This window comes from Chenopodium album, chromosome 18 (assembly GCF_948465745.1).
Source record: "Chenopodium album chromosome 18, dcCheAlbu1.1, whole genome shotgun sequence".
NCBI classification, from domain to species: domain Eukaryota; kingdom Viridiplantae; phylum Streptophyta; class Magnoliopsida; order Caryophyllales; family Amaranthaceae; genus Chenopodium; species Chenopodium album.
In genome coordinates this window covers 4,918,570-4,936,443 of record NC_137851.1, presented here as the reverse complement: position 1 = coordinate 4,936,443, position 17,874 = coordinate 4,918,570, and the positions used below count along the sequence as shown (strand labels likewise).

The 17,874-nt window shown below is 32.9% G+C and overlaps 1 protein-coding gene and 1 long non-coding RNA gene across 2 annotated transcripts; both read right to left on the bottom strand.

Annotated features, from left to right (window-relative positions):
* Positions 1-11,377: 11,377 nt before the first annotated feature.
* On the bottom strand, positions 11,378-12,565 carry LOC145592798 (uncharacterized). Its single transcript, XR_014102489.1, has 2 exons — positions 12,243-12,565; positions 11,378-11,553 (listed from the first exon to the last, which is right to left on the bottom strand). It is a non-coding gene; the product is annotated as an uncharacterized LOC145592798 (long non-coding RNA).
* Positions 12,566-13,148: 583 nt separating this feature from the next.
* Positions 13,149-16,599, bottom strand: LOC145592797 (cytokinin hydroxylase-like). The gene is made up of 5 exons (XM_081649305.1): positions 16,310-16,599; positions 15,973-16,199; positions 15,558-15,799; positions 14,760-15,138; positions 13,149-13,757 (listed from the first exon to the last, which is right to left on the bottom strand). Exons 1-5 carry the CDS (start codon positions 16,584-16,586, stop codon positions 13,338-13,340), a joined length of 1,545 nt encoding a protein of 514 aa, XP_081505431.1. The 5' UTR covers positions 16,587-16,599; the 3' UTR covers positions 13,149-13,337.
* Between the last annotated feature and the right edge of the window lie 1,275 nt (positions 16,600-17,874).

Genomic DNA, 17,874 nt, shown 5'->3' with positions numbered 1-17,874 from the left:
AAACTTACTATTATTACAAAATGTGAAATTTAGGTCAAATCGAGTTGTTTGGGTTTAGTTCGGGTCGGGTTCAGATTTCTCTCAGTAACTCCAGGTCGGGTTGTCGGGTTGGTTCAGGAATTGCCAGCCCTACATTAAATTTCCAAATAAAAATCTATATAATAAAATTTTAACTGTAACTTCTTAATCAGCCGCGGTTTTGATTGAACTTTTTTTATATGTAACTTAAAAAAGTATGCATTTTGAAATCACAGAAGTCACCCTTCATAAAACTAGGGCTTCTTTGTCTAGTAGCAGCCGACGAACAGGGATTTCCAATTAAGGAAAACATTAAGAGGATAATGCGGAGATATTGACCTTGAATTGACTCATTGTGACTTCTCTTGCTTTGATGACAAAATAAAAGGAAATTTGGTTGAGTGACAATTAGTGTAAACATGTAAAAGATTATCTCTCATTCTCTTGTATATAAACCGACGAAGGAATAGTAAAATCTCAATTACACAAGCCTAGTGATTTAAAGTTTTACTTGTAGCACTTAATGCTATCGACTTTAATTATCATTCTTCGTGATTAAGTATGAATACCATTTATTGTTAAAATATGCCTTGAATCGATTTGCCCTCTATAAACGACAATCTTCAAAAGTGATAATACATGTTATATTAGACTACGAGTTTTCACTTATGTCTAGTTCCAGGGCATAATTTGTTTCTATATATCCGTGTTGCATGGCAGTAATATATAAACTCTTTATGTTCTAAATTTCTAATCGAATAGCCTAATTCTGAAATTTGTATTGTTTTTACCTCTTCGGCCTTTTTCTTTTGGTTTTTCTTCGATCATTCTAGCATCCGTCACAACAGTTTTATTTGATCACAAGTTAATTACATATTTCACATACATTATGAGAACCCATTTTTTTTTTTTAAATAAATAAATAAAATCTACAATTAGTGACTAAAAAACTCAAAAATAAATCTGATGCTCTTTACTCTTTAGGCAGCGAATCAAACCTGTATGGCACTGAATAAAATCCGCAGACATGAACACTAAATTGGAGGCTTACATGCAGCACAGTACTACACTTGTGTTGATTGGAACATTGGTCCCCTAGATTAGCCCTAACATATAATATAATATATAAATATAAATATATGGTGAAATTAAAGGTGATTGCTTTATTAATTTCTTCTTTCCAACATTGTGGCTTACTATAGATATTATACTAAACCATAATAATCTACTTCATTTCATTTTGATAATCTACTTTGCATATTAAAAGTTTTGTCACTTTGAATGCCTTTTTATAGATATAATCTTTCATGCTTATCAGCTGTAGTTGTTGTCCCTTTCAATCTTTTTATTTACTACATGTATAGTTGTATAAAACTAAAAAGTTTTTACTTATTTTATTTTATTTTTTTTTTAATTGAAAATTCATCTATAGATAGCCACATGTAATATTCAATATTATTTTGTTGTTGTGGGTACGTATCGGTATCACCATTTAAGGTTTTACTCACTAAACTAAGTAGCATATATGTTACCGCTTGAATAGCTAATATGTTAGCACTATATAGTGATTATTTTTGAACTTTATTTTAGGTAAGGAAGACGACTTTAGCTAGGTTGGTACCTTGTAGGAGGATAGAGTTTGTGAACTGCTATTTGACACCCGCAAATTACTCAAAACGCCCGCAAAATTACAACGAAATTACCACTCTACCCTTGAACCACTCTACCCTAAACCATTCTCTTCAACTCCCTTCAAACCAAAAAAACAAAAAACCACCACCACTTTCACCAACACCCAACCCCCTTACCACCACCACCACAAGCACCCAAAAACACCACCGGAGAACCGCCAAGATGCCGAGGACGAAGAACGTCGGACAGTCGAGGGAGGAAGACGGTGTGCCGGAGGAGCAGGTTCGGTTTTTTTTTTAACGCTTGACCGAATCGCCCAAAATAGGCGGTTTAACCATGGTCAAATCGCTCAAAATATCCGGTTTGGCCACGGTTAACCGTTTTCACTGGGCGGTTTGACCAGGGTCAAACCGGATATCTTGAGCGGTTTGAGCACTGGAATTTAAATTATTATTTTTTTTTTAATTTAAATTTATACTAATAATATATTTGTTTATTAATTGTTTAGATTAATTTTAATATTTGTTTAGTAAAAAAAAAATATTTATTTGAAGTTCACGTTTTATGTATAATTTAAAAAAATATTAATTATATATATTTGTTTAATTTAAGTTCACGTTTTATGTATAAGAAATTAAATAATATGTTCGTATATGTTTAGCTTTATTAATTATATGTTTAGGAAAAAAATGATATTGTATATGTTTGTTTTTTTATATGTGTAGCTTTATTAAATTTATGTTTAGAAATAAAATAATGTATTTGTGTATTTGAATTTTAAAATAATTAGGTGTATGTTTAGATAATCAACTAATATAGTTTTATATTTTACGTTGAGTTTAATTAATATATTTGGTAAATTTTAGTTTATATATTAATAGCATTATATTTAGGAAATTAGATAAAAAAAAGTAATTGCATTTATATTTCTATATATATTAAATTTATTGAATCGTATACCAATTACATTTATTAATTAAATAACAGCCACGAAACATGAGGAGGTTAAACATCGAGTTCACACATGTCGAAGGATCAGGTCCTCGACATACACGATCTCGAGGTGTTGATGCTTCTGTTAGGAGGGAGAGGGCAGCTTCTCGAGCGGCGGATGATGACATGTACGATTATGATCCTGATCATGACTACATGTTTACAGATTCATTTGATATTCCACGACCGGAGCTGGATGTAGAACGACCCCTGCTTCTACCACGACTTCGCCCACGAGCACGACCACGACTACGACTGCTCGGAATGTGCTCGAACCCACTTGCATCCCGTCTAGTAGACGAGGACCACTGCTGGCCTTGTGGTCGACCCCTGGTTGTCTCGTTTATCTCAGGTTCTTCGTAATCTCCTTCTTCAGGGTGAAGCTCCGCAAACAACACTCGGTTCACACTCCGCACAAAACCGGGGTCGCGTTGTAGAACCTCATCAACTAGGGATCTAAATTGTGCAGTGTCCTGTTCCGACTCATCAGCAAAAGTATGAATGCCTACACCATCCCCAATGACGAGAGTCTTCCAAAAAGGATGGACCTGATCCAAATATAAACCCGTGCCACCCTGAATCGAGGTATATATGGTACAAGCACATGGTAGGCCGTGTGTCATCAACAACGCACAACCACATCGCTCGTACACATCATCAGATAACTCTCTCATCCTGGTCACCTCATGCTTCAGAATTTTGAGACCGTGGAAGGACATATGGCCACTGAGATTGTGCAACGGCATGCCCCTATACTCCACTCCAATTCGTCGTCTGGAGTCCTCCAAATGATGACGAATTCCAATAAGCAGACCCTCTGTGGCGCGGTGCACACGACTGAATATTGAATCCAACGACCCTCTGGAACTACCGAGCCATTGTTTAAGCACAGAATGTTGGCTCTCCACCCTACACGTGTTCACGTTGCCAAAGTGCAACACCTGATTCGTCCATGCCAAGATAAACTTCTCCTTGTGTACAAGCCAAGTTTTTTCCACATAATCCACAACGGTACGCCATGATCTTCCCCAAGTATCCCTCATTTGACGCAACTCAAATTCATACTCAGCCTCAGTTGTTGCATTCATGAGTTTTGACCACCTCCCATTTCTAAATTTCTCAGCTAACACCATATCTTTCTTACACAAATGATATACCTTGGCCAACACATCTTTGTTGATATGCCATCTACATAACAAGTGAGCTGTGTCTGGGAATACCTCTTTCACCGCCTTCAACAGTCCCAACTCTCGATCAGTTAGAATCGCAGTAGGAGTCACTTCAAAACCCATATACAGCTTCAATTTCTCCAACACCCACTTGTAACTCTCATAAGACTCTGTCTTCATTAAAGCATACCCGATCAAAAAGTTTTGGTTTGTCGGTGTGACCCCAACAATCTCGAAGAACGCCATGTTGTACCTGTTTGTCTTGTATGTGGAATCCATCCCTATGACATGTGGATAAGTCCGCAACATATTCGCCATCTCTGGATGTGCCATAAAGGCATGGGTGACAACACGTGTGTCGGGGTCAGCAGCTACCCAACTAACGTACTTGTGCTCGTTGGCCAAGTGAAGAAACTGGTTTACGACATCTCTCCCTTCACTATCATCAACCCTTAAACGACTTCTGAAATTATAGATGTGCCTCATGTTAGGGTTCTCATTGGGATACGCATCTTTCACAGCTGCCATTATGTTACTAGGTTTTGCACATGCTGAACTCATTTGTCGAACCAATTGCTTCGCAGCCGGACTTAAACCACTCACTTGTCTATGACCCTCTCGATAAACCATCATAGGGTGGTTGTGCATGCCATGCAAACCAGATACATGAATTATTTGCCACCCAAGATCATCTACCACACATGTGATCTTGATCCGAAAAGGACATTTGATACCCTTTCTTTTTGTGTTTTTTCGTACAGCATTCTCCATATCCCTGTCTTCGGCTGTATTTCTATGGGCACGATCGCACTTCAGATACTTGACCGGCCGACCATCTCGTTGTGTCTTATACGAAGACTTTGTAAGGAAAAAGCCGCAACCAATAGAGATGTTTTGAGCCCATTCAAAGGCCTCTTCAAAAGTTGGGAACATCGTTGACGTTATAAAGACTGCACTGTAGTCAACTCCATCACCCCCATAATCCGGCAATGACGCCTAAACAAAGAAATAACATGAAATTTAGCATAATAACCATGATAATAATGGAAATAAAAAACATAATAATCACAACAATGATCACAACTTAATTCTACTTATCATAAAAATAACAATAATAGTAGTAGAAATAATAATAATAATAATAATAATAATAATAATAGAAATAATAATAATAAAAATATTAGAAATAATAATAATAATAGTAATAATAATAATAATAATAGTAATTAAAGCAAAGATTTTTTTTTAAAAAAAAAGTACAAAACCGCCCTAGAAAACCGGTTTGACCATGGTCAAAACGCCCAGGAAAAGCGGTTTGACCATGGTCAAAACGCCCAGAAAAAGCGGTTTGACCATGGTCAAACCGCCTAGAAAACCCGTTTTCACCACGGTAAACCGGTTGTCCTAGGCGGTTTGACCATGGTCAAACCGCTTTTCCTGGGTGTTTTGACCATGGTCAAACCGGTTTTTTCGGGCGGTTTTGTACATTTTCGGCGAGAAAAATTAAAAATTTACCTCACCAAGTGGGTCCGCCGGGGTGGACACCCTGCTTTCCGCCTTCGACATGTAACCGGGTGGCGATAGTGGTGGTGCTGGTGGTGGTGGTGGTGATAGTGGTGGTAGTGGTGTTGGGTGTTGGTGGTACTGGTGGTGGTGTTGATGCTGGTAACCGTGGCGGTGTTCGGTGGTGGTAGAGTTTACTTTAGCTCGGTTTTGAGAGTTAGAGTTATGAAAGGGATGGAAGATAAGAAATAGAGTTGAAGAGGGTAAGAAATAGAGTCAAGGGTAATATCGTAATTATTTTGTAATTTTGCGGGCGTTTTGAGTAATTTGTTGGCGTTAAATAACAACCCCCTAGAGTTTTTCTCCTAAAATGTGGTGCATTATGCAGGTGCTCACGAACGTTATTATTGACTATAGTGTATGTGGTGTTATTATTAAAATTAACCATCTTTGCTGTTGTTAATCTGTAATTTTTTAAAGTTGGCCAAACCACTATAAAAAATAGTTTATATTATTACGTTATTATAGAGTTGTCATCTATAAATGAACAAGAGCTAAACAATTTTCGATAGCTAGCAACTATTACAACAACTACTTGTCGTGGAGATCGGATCCATACATATATATGCTTACGCTTGAGTGCCTGTCATTTTGGGCACTAAAGATAGGAGTTAGATAAATGCTTTGTAATTAATTAGTTACTACTCCGTATTTTTTTTTTAACGAATTATTATTACTAAAAATTAAAAAAAAAAAAAGCAACCTCTCGTAACATCAGTCGACAAGTGTCTCAAGGACAATAGGTAGAGACATGTTTATTTTAATCATCATTACAAAACAATTGCACGAGGCTTTCTTAAAACACACTTTAACTAATATGCGCAGCACTCCTTAAGTAATAATAATCCTTAATTTCTTAATTATTTCAGACTAAAACTTAATTATTGTGCGGGCCATCATACTATGATTGTTTTAGGGCTACTTTTCAATTAAAACTCGATAGATTCACCCAAAATTATGGTGCATGAAAATTATACGTATTTCCTAAATTAAAACTTGTTCTCTTGAGTACAAACAAAAAACATTTTTTCAAATAATTTCTTCTTCTATTGTCCATAATTTTTTAAAATACTTTATACTCCATATTATTTACTTCGTATATATATTTATTTAAAATATATACAAATTAATACGGAGTAGTAGATATTTCGTACCTAACAATATTATGGTACGAGTAATATGTATTATCACATACTTTGTATTTGTATATATATGAGATCGCAGTACCCATGTTTACACACAAACATATTAATATCACGTATTGATTCCATATTGATTTGTACATGATATTTCTTAATGCAAGTATATTACATACAATTAGCCAATATCTCAATGTTCGTTAAATGAGATTTTTTTTAATATTTATTTTTAATCATCTGGATATAGGATAATATATAGTTGTTACCAGTGGCGGATCCAGGATTTCATGTCAGGGGTAGCACTGAATCAAAAAAAAAAAAAAAAAACTACCAGTCGAACAAACTAAGTTAGTTTTTTATCTAATGCGTTTTGACTTTTTTACTATTCAGATGCATCACTTTAACTAATATTGGTATTTTACACGTACGATTAAAGATATAAATATGGATATTCAGCTTGTTATAATTGTCTCAACGTTTGATTTTCTTCTATCAATGTTTACATTATTGACATTATTAGCTTAGTAAAAATTTTATGTTGGCATATGTGTCAATTATACTGAGTAGGAGTAATTATTACCTATTAAATTTTAAATAATTATTGTTATGAAATTTATTTCTTACAAATAATTTATATTCTATATATCAAAATGCTACAATCAGATTTTATGTTGTATATAAGAAAAAAGATTATCACATATATAGGATTATATAGAGTGATTTCCATGAATATTGTTCAAAAGAAATCAAAATTCCATAATTACACTACTTTTTATAAAATTTCCCTACATACCGTCCACGTCATCTATCCTATTTAAATATGTTTTTTTTTTTTTTGTAGAACAAAACCGCTAATTCAGGGTTCGTTTGGTATCGTTGTGGTTTTCTGTTTTTTGGTTTTTTATTTTTTAAAAGTATATTATATATGTCACATAATGAATCAAAAATTATTTAGACTTATTAAAATCATGATAATTTTGAAAACTGACAACAGAAAAGTGGAAACACCTTTTTCTTGTTTCCTGTTTTTGGTTTTTAGTTTTCAAAAAAACAGGAAACTGAAAACCAAAAATGATGCCAAATAAGCCCTCAATTAGCGGTTTATCTGAGTAAATCACCTTACAAAAAAGTGTGGGTTTAATATAACATAAAACCGCTAATTTTTTATGCAAGGTAAAACCGTTAATTCAATTAGCGGTATTACTCTTAACTAGGAAAAAAAACAAATTTTAAAAGGTTGGATGACGTGGACGGTATGTAGGGAATTTTGATAAAAAGTAGAGTAATTGAGGAATTTTGAATTCTTTGAACCGTATCCATGGAAATCACTCGATTATATAGTACATTTAAATGTTGAATAAATTTTGTTTACTAATATAAAACTAAATAATTGCCATAGTTGAGCATTAGAAAACATGTTACTTCATAATTTAATGGGAAGATTTTCAATTAATAGAGGAAGTATTCCAAATCATAAAGTTTGTCAATAAAGGGAGTACTTCAAAATTTAAGCTAGTTAAAGTGTGTAAAACTGTAAATGAATGAAACTGAAGAGCTAGAAAAGCCTACAATAGGCTTTCACCAAAAAAATAGAATAGAGAGAAAAAAAAAAAAAAAAAAAAAAAATTGTTTAGATGGGGAATCGAACCCCAACCCCTAAAACGAGTACCTCTTCACACAATTAAAACCACCAAGGCAACGCTAACTATATTAATTAAGGAGCCGAACAATAATGTTTATACTGTAATTTATGGAGCTTATTTTAACGGTTTTTTTTTTTTTTTGGGTAGCATGTGCTATCCTTTGTTCCTCTGTAGATCCGCAAGTGGTTGTTACAACTATATAGAAATTCACTTATATAGAGCATATACAAGAATCTATGCGTGAAATAAACTTTTTTTTTTTTTTTTTTTTGGCATATATGGATTTCACTGCGATGAGTTTATTTTCGGTATCTAAAAATAACCTATATCAGATTTGAGACTATTATAACACCCGATACTTCAGATTTTGAATAGAATTTCAGATTCTAAAGTAGTTTTTATTTAGGTGTTTTAGGTTATTTTAACTTAATATTAAAATAGATCTTAGGGTATTCAAATATTTTAACTTAGGGCCTATTCACTTCAGCTTAATTTCATTTCAGTTCAGTTCACTTCAGCTTTAATCAGTTCAGTTTAGTTCCAATCAGTTCAGTTCAGTTCAGTTCAGCTCCTAATTTCCTTCTCTCATAAAATATTCATTTCAGCTTTATTCAGTTCAATTCAGTTCAACTCCCATCAGTTCAGTTCAGTTCAGCTCCAATTAGTTCAGTTAAGTTCAGTTAATGTGAACAGACTCTTAGATTGAATTCACCACTACTTTTATTTTTCTCCATTGTGGATGAAAGTATAGTTTTGTAATGATGAATGGTATAATTAAACACAAAGTATGGTGTTCTAATCAAGTTTGGGGAAGAGATTATGATGGTTAAGAATGGTGGTGGGGAGCTTGTGATCATAGTAATTAGTGGCGCACATAGTTAGTTCCCAACATTTAGAGTTGGGGGATTTTAGTTTTAAGTCTTAATTAATGCTATGAAGAAGCAATAATAAATCATTAGTTAGTGGAAGATGTTTAATTATATTATAATAATGGTCTATAAGTTTGACCCAAAATCTGTGTTTCCGTGTGGAGTGGGATCCACATTGGCCATAGCAGAAGCCAAGGGTCTTGAAATTGATCTTAGGCGGCACAAATTATATGGTTGATTATGTACATGTACTTTTCACCATTAAAAGTAAAAACCACTCGTGCAACCGGAGGAAAAAAAGAGTAATACTAAGTAGGTTATAAGAGGGAATGAATATAATTAGCCTTTATCATGCTTAGGTTGTATATAATTAATTAGTTTAATAATATTTGTAAGATCTTAGGATAATGTTTTCATTTGAGTGGAGGACTCTCCATAAAGTACCATGTGCATGACAATTATATGATCAATATATCTTTGATTGTAGGGTGACTATGTAAGGTTATGTTTTCTTCACTTTATTTCAATAAATTTTAACAAACATGAATAAGCAAATAAGCTAAAACAAGTGGGGGAAAAAAAAACTCGATGTTATTGTAAATTTGACCAATTGTACTTAAAATTTCTTCCTCAATTCATAATTTATACTGATTTTCCACTTCCCTCCCTTTTATACTAGACTCTTTTTTTCTTTCATCATTAAACACCACTCACGACTTGCCCAATAAGGCCATCCCCTTGTTTGGAAAATAAGTATTATTCATATACTATTATTGACAATATGCTAACACACGAAAACTAATTTTATCACGTAAATAAAATTTTGATTGATGGGTCTTTCCCAATGGTAAACCTTAACAATTACAATAACACTTCAAAGCATAAGAGTAGCAAAATTGCACACTAATTCTCAATTAGAAGCTAGTTTGGTCGATGCTAGCAATTGCTATAATTAATAGCATGTGAAACCCTAACATATCTACCTAAAATATGATCGAAACAATTCTTTAACCGATTATTGCAAATTCAGTGTGCTAATTGCCTAATTGTACGATTAAGAACCTAACTACTAAACTACCTACCTGTCCTACCTTATTGTCGTCGTTGAATCTAACATTATTCAAAGCTTTTAACTTAAATTAATCCATTAATTAAAAGGTAATGTTGCTTAGCTTCATCCCCAAGGATACATATAAACATTTAATATTATACTTGTACATTTATGATTAATACCAACTTAATTAGAATTACATGGCAAAATCACCAATAAATAAGTGTAACTAATGTTTGAAATTTAACTTAATATTTTCAATTTTCACACCTTATATCTTAGGGTTGTCTTTATCATTATCTAAATTAAATGTCATATGAAATTTTATTTAAAACAAAGATAATGAATGCATATCCAATTGAATCAAATATACAGGACTTCCCTTCAATTAAATTATTATTGAAGTATATTTTTTTTGGATGCAAAAGAGCCACAAGAATAGTAAAAATTACAAATAGTGGTAGGGGAATTTGAATGTATGACCTATGGTACACATGTAATTCCTAATCTTAATCATTAAACCAATACCTCATTATGACTGATGTATATAAGTATATTAAATTTGAGAAATATGAATTAAAAATGTGTCACTATAATGAAAGGATGAACTAGTACTTAGGTAATAAAAATCCATATTTGAAAGGAAGGAAAAAAAAACAACAAATGAAGTGGCAAGCAGCTAATTAAGTAAAAAGGAACTGTAGCACTCAATAAGCTAAGTACACCATTATGAAACATGACCCTACGCATTTGTGGACTTGGTGACTTTTCAAATTGAAAGATAGAGAGCACTTCTTTAATGTCCTTGAGGTCATAGAGCACGATGGAGAAAAAAAATGATAATAGGAAAAAATCAATGGAGGAGAGGAGAGAAAATGGTTTTCCTTATGGTATGAACAACGTAAATGTCTAGGTAATCTATAAAACGACCAAGAAAAGGAGTCCACTTCATAATTTTCAAGAGATTCACTAGGCGAAAATATCAATTGGCCACCGGTTCAAAACCCCCCTTTGCCACCGGTTTTGAACCGCTGGCCAGTGGGGGGGTGGCAATACTCGGTTGAAAAGGCCACCGGTTCAAAACCGGTGGCAAAATTAATTATTGCAATAGTCGTTCCCGCAATTTTTTTATTTTTGCATTAACAACTATTGCCACCGGTTAACCGGTGGCAATAATACCCTAAAAAAACAAAAAAAAAAAAAATTTTTTTTTTGCATTTTTTTGACTTAAAATGTTGCAGAAACAAATATATATGCATAATATACCTAAACATACATATTTTCATCAATAACCAGTAAATAATAACTACAAATAAATTTCTCTTAAAACATAACTAAGATAATCATATTTACAAACTAAAATTCCAATATTAAATTAAAATATAATTACAACATTAAAATCTAAAAAACCCCATACAACATCTAATTCACAATTCTTGCATCTTGTTCTTCGATTTAAGATCTTGATCAATATACCTGCATCAATTAAAACAAAAACATAAATCGATTAAAATAAGCTGTGAAAAAAAAATAATAACCAAAACACTGCATGTAACCATTAATTGATTAAAATCAGTTAAAAAACCCACATAAACAAAAACAAAAATCCAGAAATTAAACAAAAACCCAGAAATTAAACAAAAACCCAGGAAAAAAAATTAAACAAAAATCATAAAAAGTGTCAAGCTTTCAACAACATTCATCACTCAATTGCGCCAAAACTGAATCACAAGGATCCACCTTCGGAACCGCCTTCACCACCTTCGGTGCTGCCTTCATTCCCACCATCCACCCCGAAAACCCAGCCGTTCCTCGAGCTTAACCCACCAACAGCACCACCTTAACCCACCATCCGCACCACCTTAACCTTCAACCGAACTAGATCGAATTATACCCAGAAAAAACCCAGAAGATCGAATTATACCCAGAAAAAACCCAGAAAAAAAGAATGTACCCATAATTAAATCCGAACTAGATTTAAAAAACCCATAAAAATTCGATTGAAAAATCAAAAAAATTCGATTAAAATCGAATTAAAATCAAATAAATATCGAAAAAATCAACAAGAATCGAATAAATCAACAAGAATCGAATAAAATCGATTAAAATCAAATGAATATCGAAAAATCGAATTAAAATCATAAAAAAATCGATTAAAATCAAACCTTAACCTCGATTGAAGTCGGTGTTGCTCATGCATGTGTTCGTTGTGGTGGTGGTGTTCTTGTTGCGGTGGTGGCCTTCGAATTGTTGCGGTGGTGGTCTTCGAGGTGGTGGAAAAATCGGTGTTGGTGGAGATACCCTCTTTATTTATCTCGTGAAAGAGATCTGAGGATGAGACGAGAGGAGAGAGAGGAACGTAAGGAGGAAAGAGAAAGAGGAGAGTGAGGATGAGACGAGAGAGACGAGATCGAGTGGAAGGAGGAAAGAGAAGGAGGAAAGAGAAAGAGGAGAGTGAGGAGGAAGGAGGAAAGAGAGAAGGAGAAAGAGGCGCGCGCTTAGGAGGATAGATTAGGGTTAGGGGTTTATAAAGGGGCTGGGCCGGTTTTTTTTATTTTGAAGAAGGCCACCGGTTTTGAACCGGTGGGATAATGTTTTAACCACCGGTTCGGTTTGAACCGGTGGCAATAATGTATCCCCACAATCCCGCCCATTTTTCCACTTCTTTTTGCCACCGGTTTATAAAAACCGGTGGCCATTGAGCGATGCCTTTTTCAATTTTTCTACTAGTGATTTCATTGCAAAATATATGACAATAAGAAAATCAGTCTCTTAGGATTATAAAGTATTTAACTCTCTATTATTTTCTCAATACGGGACACTTTCATGTGCTGTTTGGAAATTTTACGCCTTCAACAAAAATTTAAACCAACTGAAAATTAGGTGAATCAAGTTCTCAAATTTGATCTTAAAAATACTATTACTAAGTTACGATTAAAAAAATGAGAGATAAAAAATTCATGTACTTGTGATTCAATTAGTACTATAAATATATATAATCATGAAGATCTGGTGCTATTCGAAGATGGAAAAGAGAAAGCATTCCAAAAAATATATATTGGTGATTTATTATTATCTTGAATATAATATTGATTGCATGTATCCTTCTTTGATACAAATTGAGCTACTATTCTAGGCAATATAAACCTGCAAAACTTTAGAGGTATAGATAGTGCAAAATAGGGCATGCACCAATAACCTCAATCCCAAAATTCCCACCCAAAAAATTTATGTTGAAAAATTGTAACAATTGTCTAAGCTCATCTATGTAAGGGCTCCAAGCAAACTTGAACACCATGCTTCGGCTTTATGGTAAGAACTACCACGGGAGAGTGACGATAACTACTTGAGATTTTGAACCTAAATTGTGAAACTAACATAGCTAGTATGATCTTGGCTTCCATAATCGCAAATGTTTGCCCTATACAATTCCGAGGGCCAGCACCAAATGGAAGGAAACGACTCGAAATAGAGGATTTGGAGGCAAAACGTTCTGGATTAAATTCATTTGCGTCATCACCCCATAGTTCTTTGTCATGATGAATGGCTAGGACCGGAATCCATATGGACAACCCTTTGGGAATAAGTAGATCGCCTAGCTTGATGTCTTCAAATGCCATCCTAGGTAGAAGTGTGGCAGGCGGGTACAACCTCAATGATTCGTTAATTATCATGCTTAACTGTAAAGACAATTAATCCACGTGTCAGATAAATTTAGTATGTATTTTTAATGTAATTATATAGAAGGAAAATCATGCATCATATTAAAGGATGACAACTAAATTCGAATAGAAGTGTACATTACGAAAGTATTTGTAATATAAAATTGCATGGACATACATGAATTTTATTTGGTACAATAATGTACATGCTTGTACATAGCATAATGTAACGAATCTTAAAAATGGGAAATCCATGAACGGACATTTTCTGACAGTGATTCTTGAAAGACAAGTACAATTAATTATGCGCAAACTAATGATCTTAATTTTCAGTGTAGCTCTAAAACCTAGCGAAAGTTCATTTACCCAAGAAGTCAACGCTTAGCCGTCAAAACTAAGAAATGGGGGTCAAACTTTTTTTTTCTTTTTTGTAGTCAATTTCATATGTTTGGACTATATTGCAGGCTTCTATAATCGAATTGACCACAACTATTTTTCATAAAAAAGGTTTATTTCACATATCAATTTCACACTTACCTATTTATTTATTTATTTCTTCAACATAAGTCTACGTTTGAGGATAGAGGGGGAAGTAAGGGAATCCTTTACTCATAAACAAACGTAATTGACGGATTTCACATTTGTGATTGATTTGTCACATCAAAGTTATAAGGTGAGTTATCTACCAACTTGATCAACTTTGTTTGGTTATTTATTATACATATACTTGTAAGGTTAAAAACCATTTGAAAAATATTATACCTAAAACCCTTGTCCTTTTGGTAGTTCTTAATGTCTCCCTCCAATCTCCAATACTCATTAAAGTAATTACGAGTATAATTTTATTTTATTAGTAATTGCATTTTTTAATTAACAAAATTTTTAATCATGAGATACTCCCTTTGTTAAAAAAATATATAATAGTCCATATGATGTACGACTCATATATGAAGCTTTAGTAGTTGTACGTAATTGAAAATGCATCAAATTAGGATTTTAATTAATTGATTGCGTGCTTACCATGCGAAGCTTAGGCAAATGATCAATGGTAGGAGTTTCACCATTGCAAACTTGTTCAATTTCTTCCCTCAATTTCTCTTGCCATTCAGGGTTACTTGCTAACAACATTATAGTCCAAGTGAGCAAGAGAGCCGTAGTCTCATGCCCCGCGAAAAAGAATGTCTTGATTTCGTCCATTATAAGTTGTAAATTCAAATTAAATCCGTCTCTCTTTTTATTTTGCAATTCGTTCATTAGAATCCCTAGTAAGTCTTTCCCATACGAGTCGGTTCTACCCATTGCGACACAATCTTTTCTACTATCGATTATCTCCATTAGTAGTTGCTCTACTTCGGTTTTTAGAGCCTTTATGTCTTTGTTGTACTTGCTTGGGAAAAACCTGCGAATTTTTGTTACAATAGTTTTGAGTCAAATGTTGATGCAAAATTGCTACAGAATACTTGTAAAAGTAATGGAAAAGACTAAGCGTTTTATTGACTAAAAAATCGTAGCATCTAAAAGCACAAAAACAAAGAATAATATCATGCATGAAATAATATAATAAAAATTCTGTAGTCTTATAGTTGTGAACATCAATTGTTGGTGCTACTTTTTATAATTTTTTTTTATTTTAATGTAGATTTAAACATAACAGCGAAAACATAATTATATTGTACGTATAATAAGTATGGTATGTTTAATTCGATATTAGTGTTTATTTACTTATTATATAACGGTAATTTTAAAATGACATTTAACGACAACAGACAAGCCCTTAGTTATATGGAACGATAATAGAGCAAAAACGTAAAAGCTTACCGGCTTCCGGGTAAGCAGAGATGCCTACTAGCTTGAGCACAACGATTCTGTAAAAGATTGAGAAGATGGAAAATTTTCCTTCCTTTCTCAAAATTACTCCCAAATTCAATTCTTGATATAATATCGGCAGTAAGATTAGTCATTAAATCTCCAATTTCCACCTCATTTTTACTCGAATCGAACGTGTCCCCAAGCGATTGGAGCATGTTTTTAGTGCAATCCACCACATACCCTGCATAACTCTGCATCAAATAAATCAAATATCAAACCATACATCACTTAAAAAGAAATTTACTATAATCCAAAACATAAAAGAATACAAAAGATAAGATAATGGGGCATTTTACAAGTAAAGAAACCAATCATAACATAAACAAAATTTGTATTCTAATTAAAACTATATTATAAATTATACCTTAAGCTTATCACTCATAAAAGCAGGGGAAACAATGTGCCTTTGATGATGCCAAGCATCACCATTGGCCATTAATAGGCCATTTCCTATGAAATTTTTTGACCCTTGTTGTTGAAGCCATGATTTTCCAGACAAAGGGTTGTATTTTGTTAGCAATTCTTTGATCATACCGGGATCCGTTAGACACATCCTCGGCTCGAATCCATTCCAATATATGTACCTCTTTCCTATATACATAACAAAAAAAATGTATTAATATAATTTTTTTTTTTTTAACACTTAATGTGTGCCAGGCTAGTATGTATGTGACTAGATTAGATAAGATCAGATCAGATACCGTATTTTCTAGACCAGAGAAGGTAATGTGGGAGTAGACGAGCAACGATGTCGTGAGAGATGGTTGGCATGTCATTAGAGGTGGAGGATGACACAAGGGTAGCCATGTCTAGGATGTTACCTATAAGAGGGCGGGGTTTCGGGCCACGCACTCCTTGTTTTTCCATGATTTTTTTTATGCGTCTAGGACTTAGCCAATAAAAAGAGAGGGTTTCATAGGTTACTCTTACAAACCAACTTAAGAAAATGAATACGAAAGCTGCGAGTACAAAAGCCATTTTTTTTTTTTATTTTTTTATTTTTTTTATTTTTTTTTAAGGGGAGAAGTGAGGAGAGGGAGAAAGGAAGTAGAAGTGAATTAACTTGCAAAAACAAAGCAAGTAAGCCAATATATATAGTAGTCAAGCACTAAGGACTGTAGGGTATTCTTTTTAAAATTAACAATGCTCCCCTCATTTCTTTTTATTTGTTATAATTATATTTTTACGGTTTATAATGTACATCTTTGACCATGAATATGTTTAAATACATGTGTATGGAAAGATTAATTAAAAAAATATATATTTTTGATAATTTATTTTGAGACTGATCTAATAATATCTCATATGATATGATTTTAATTCGATCCATACAGCATATAGAAAATCCTTTTAAATTAGGTAAAAATCAAGATCATATGCTACCACTTTGACTGATCTTAATTATCTTCACATGATTCACTGAATTTGAATTTAGGGGGTGTTTTTTGGGTGACATTTTCATTAACTTCTAGCTTTTTATTTTGGTCCAATAGAATAAAAAATTTGAATGGAATATAGCCTTTTTTCTTTTTCTTTTTTTTTTTTTTTTTTTTTTTTTTTTTTTTTTTGTGCCAATAAACGGAGTTTTCCACCAAAATTTCATATTTTTACTAATTAAAAATAATTTTAACGATTCTCTATCAACTAATTTATTATATTTGTTTTTTAGAGTTATTGATTTATAATCATTAAATATTATTTACTAAACCAAACTTAAACTCTTACCTTATTTTTTTACTGCATTTTATTTGGATAGGATAAGATGAAGTGAATAAGGTCTGAATAATAGAGACTCCTTAACTGTGCTTAGATAACATTATCCTTTAAATTAGGTAACAAATAAAAAAAAATCATATGTTACCATTTTGACTGATCATATGCAATGATTCACTCATTTTGAATTTATTTATGTTTGATGTAATAAGACTATGTTCAATTCACTTTATTCAAATCATAATTAGTAAAAGTATTTCAAGAACAATAAAAAAAAAAATTATTAGTTTAACTGCATTTTATTTGGATAGGATAAGGTGAAGAGAATACGTTTGAGTAATGGAGACCCCTTAAATGTACTCAAATAACATTATTCTTTTAAATTAAGTAACAAATAAAAAATATCATATGTTAACCATTTTGACTGATCACATGCAATAATTCACTCATTCTGAATTTAATGATGTTTGATGTAATAAGACTATGTTCAGTTCACTTTATTCAAATCATATTTAGGGTATGTTCTTTTCAGATTATTTTCAGTTCAGTTCAG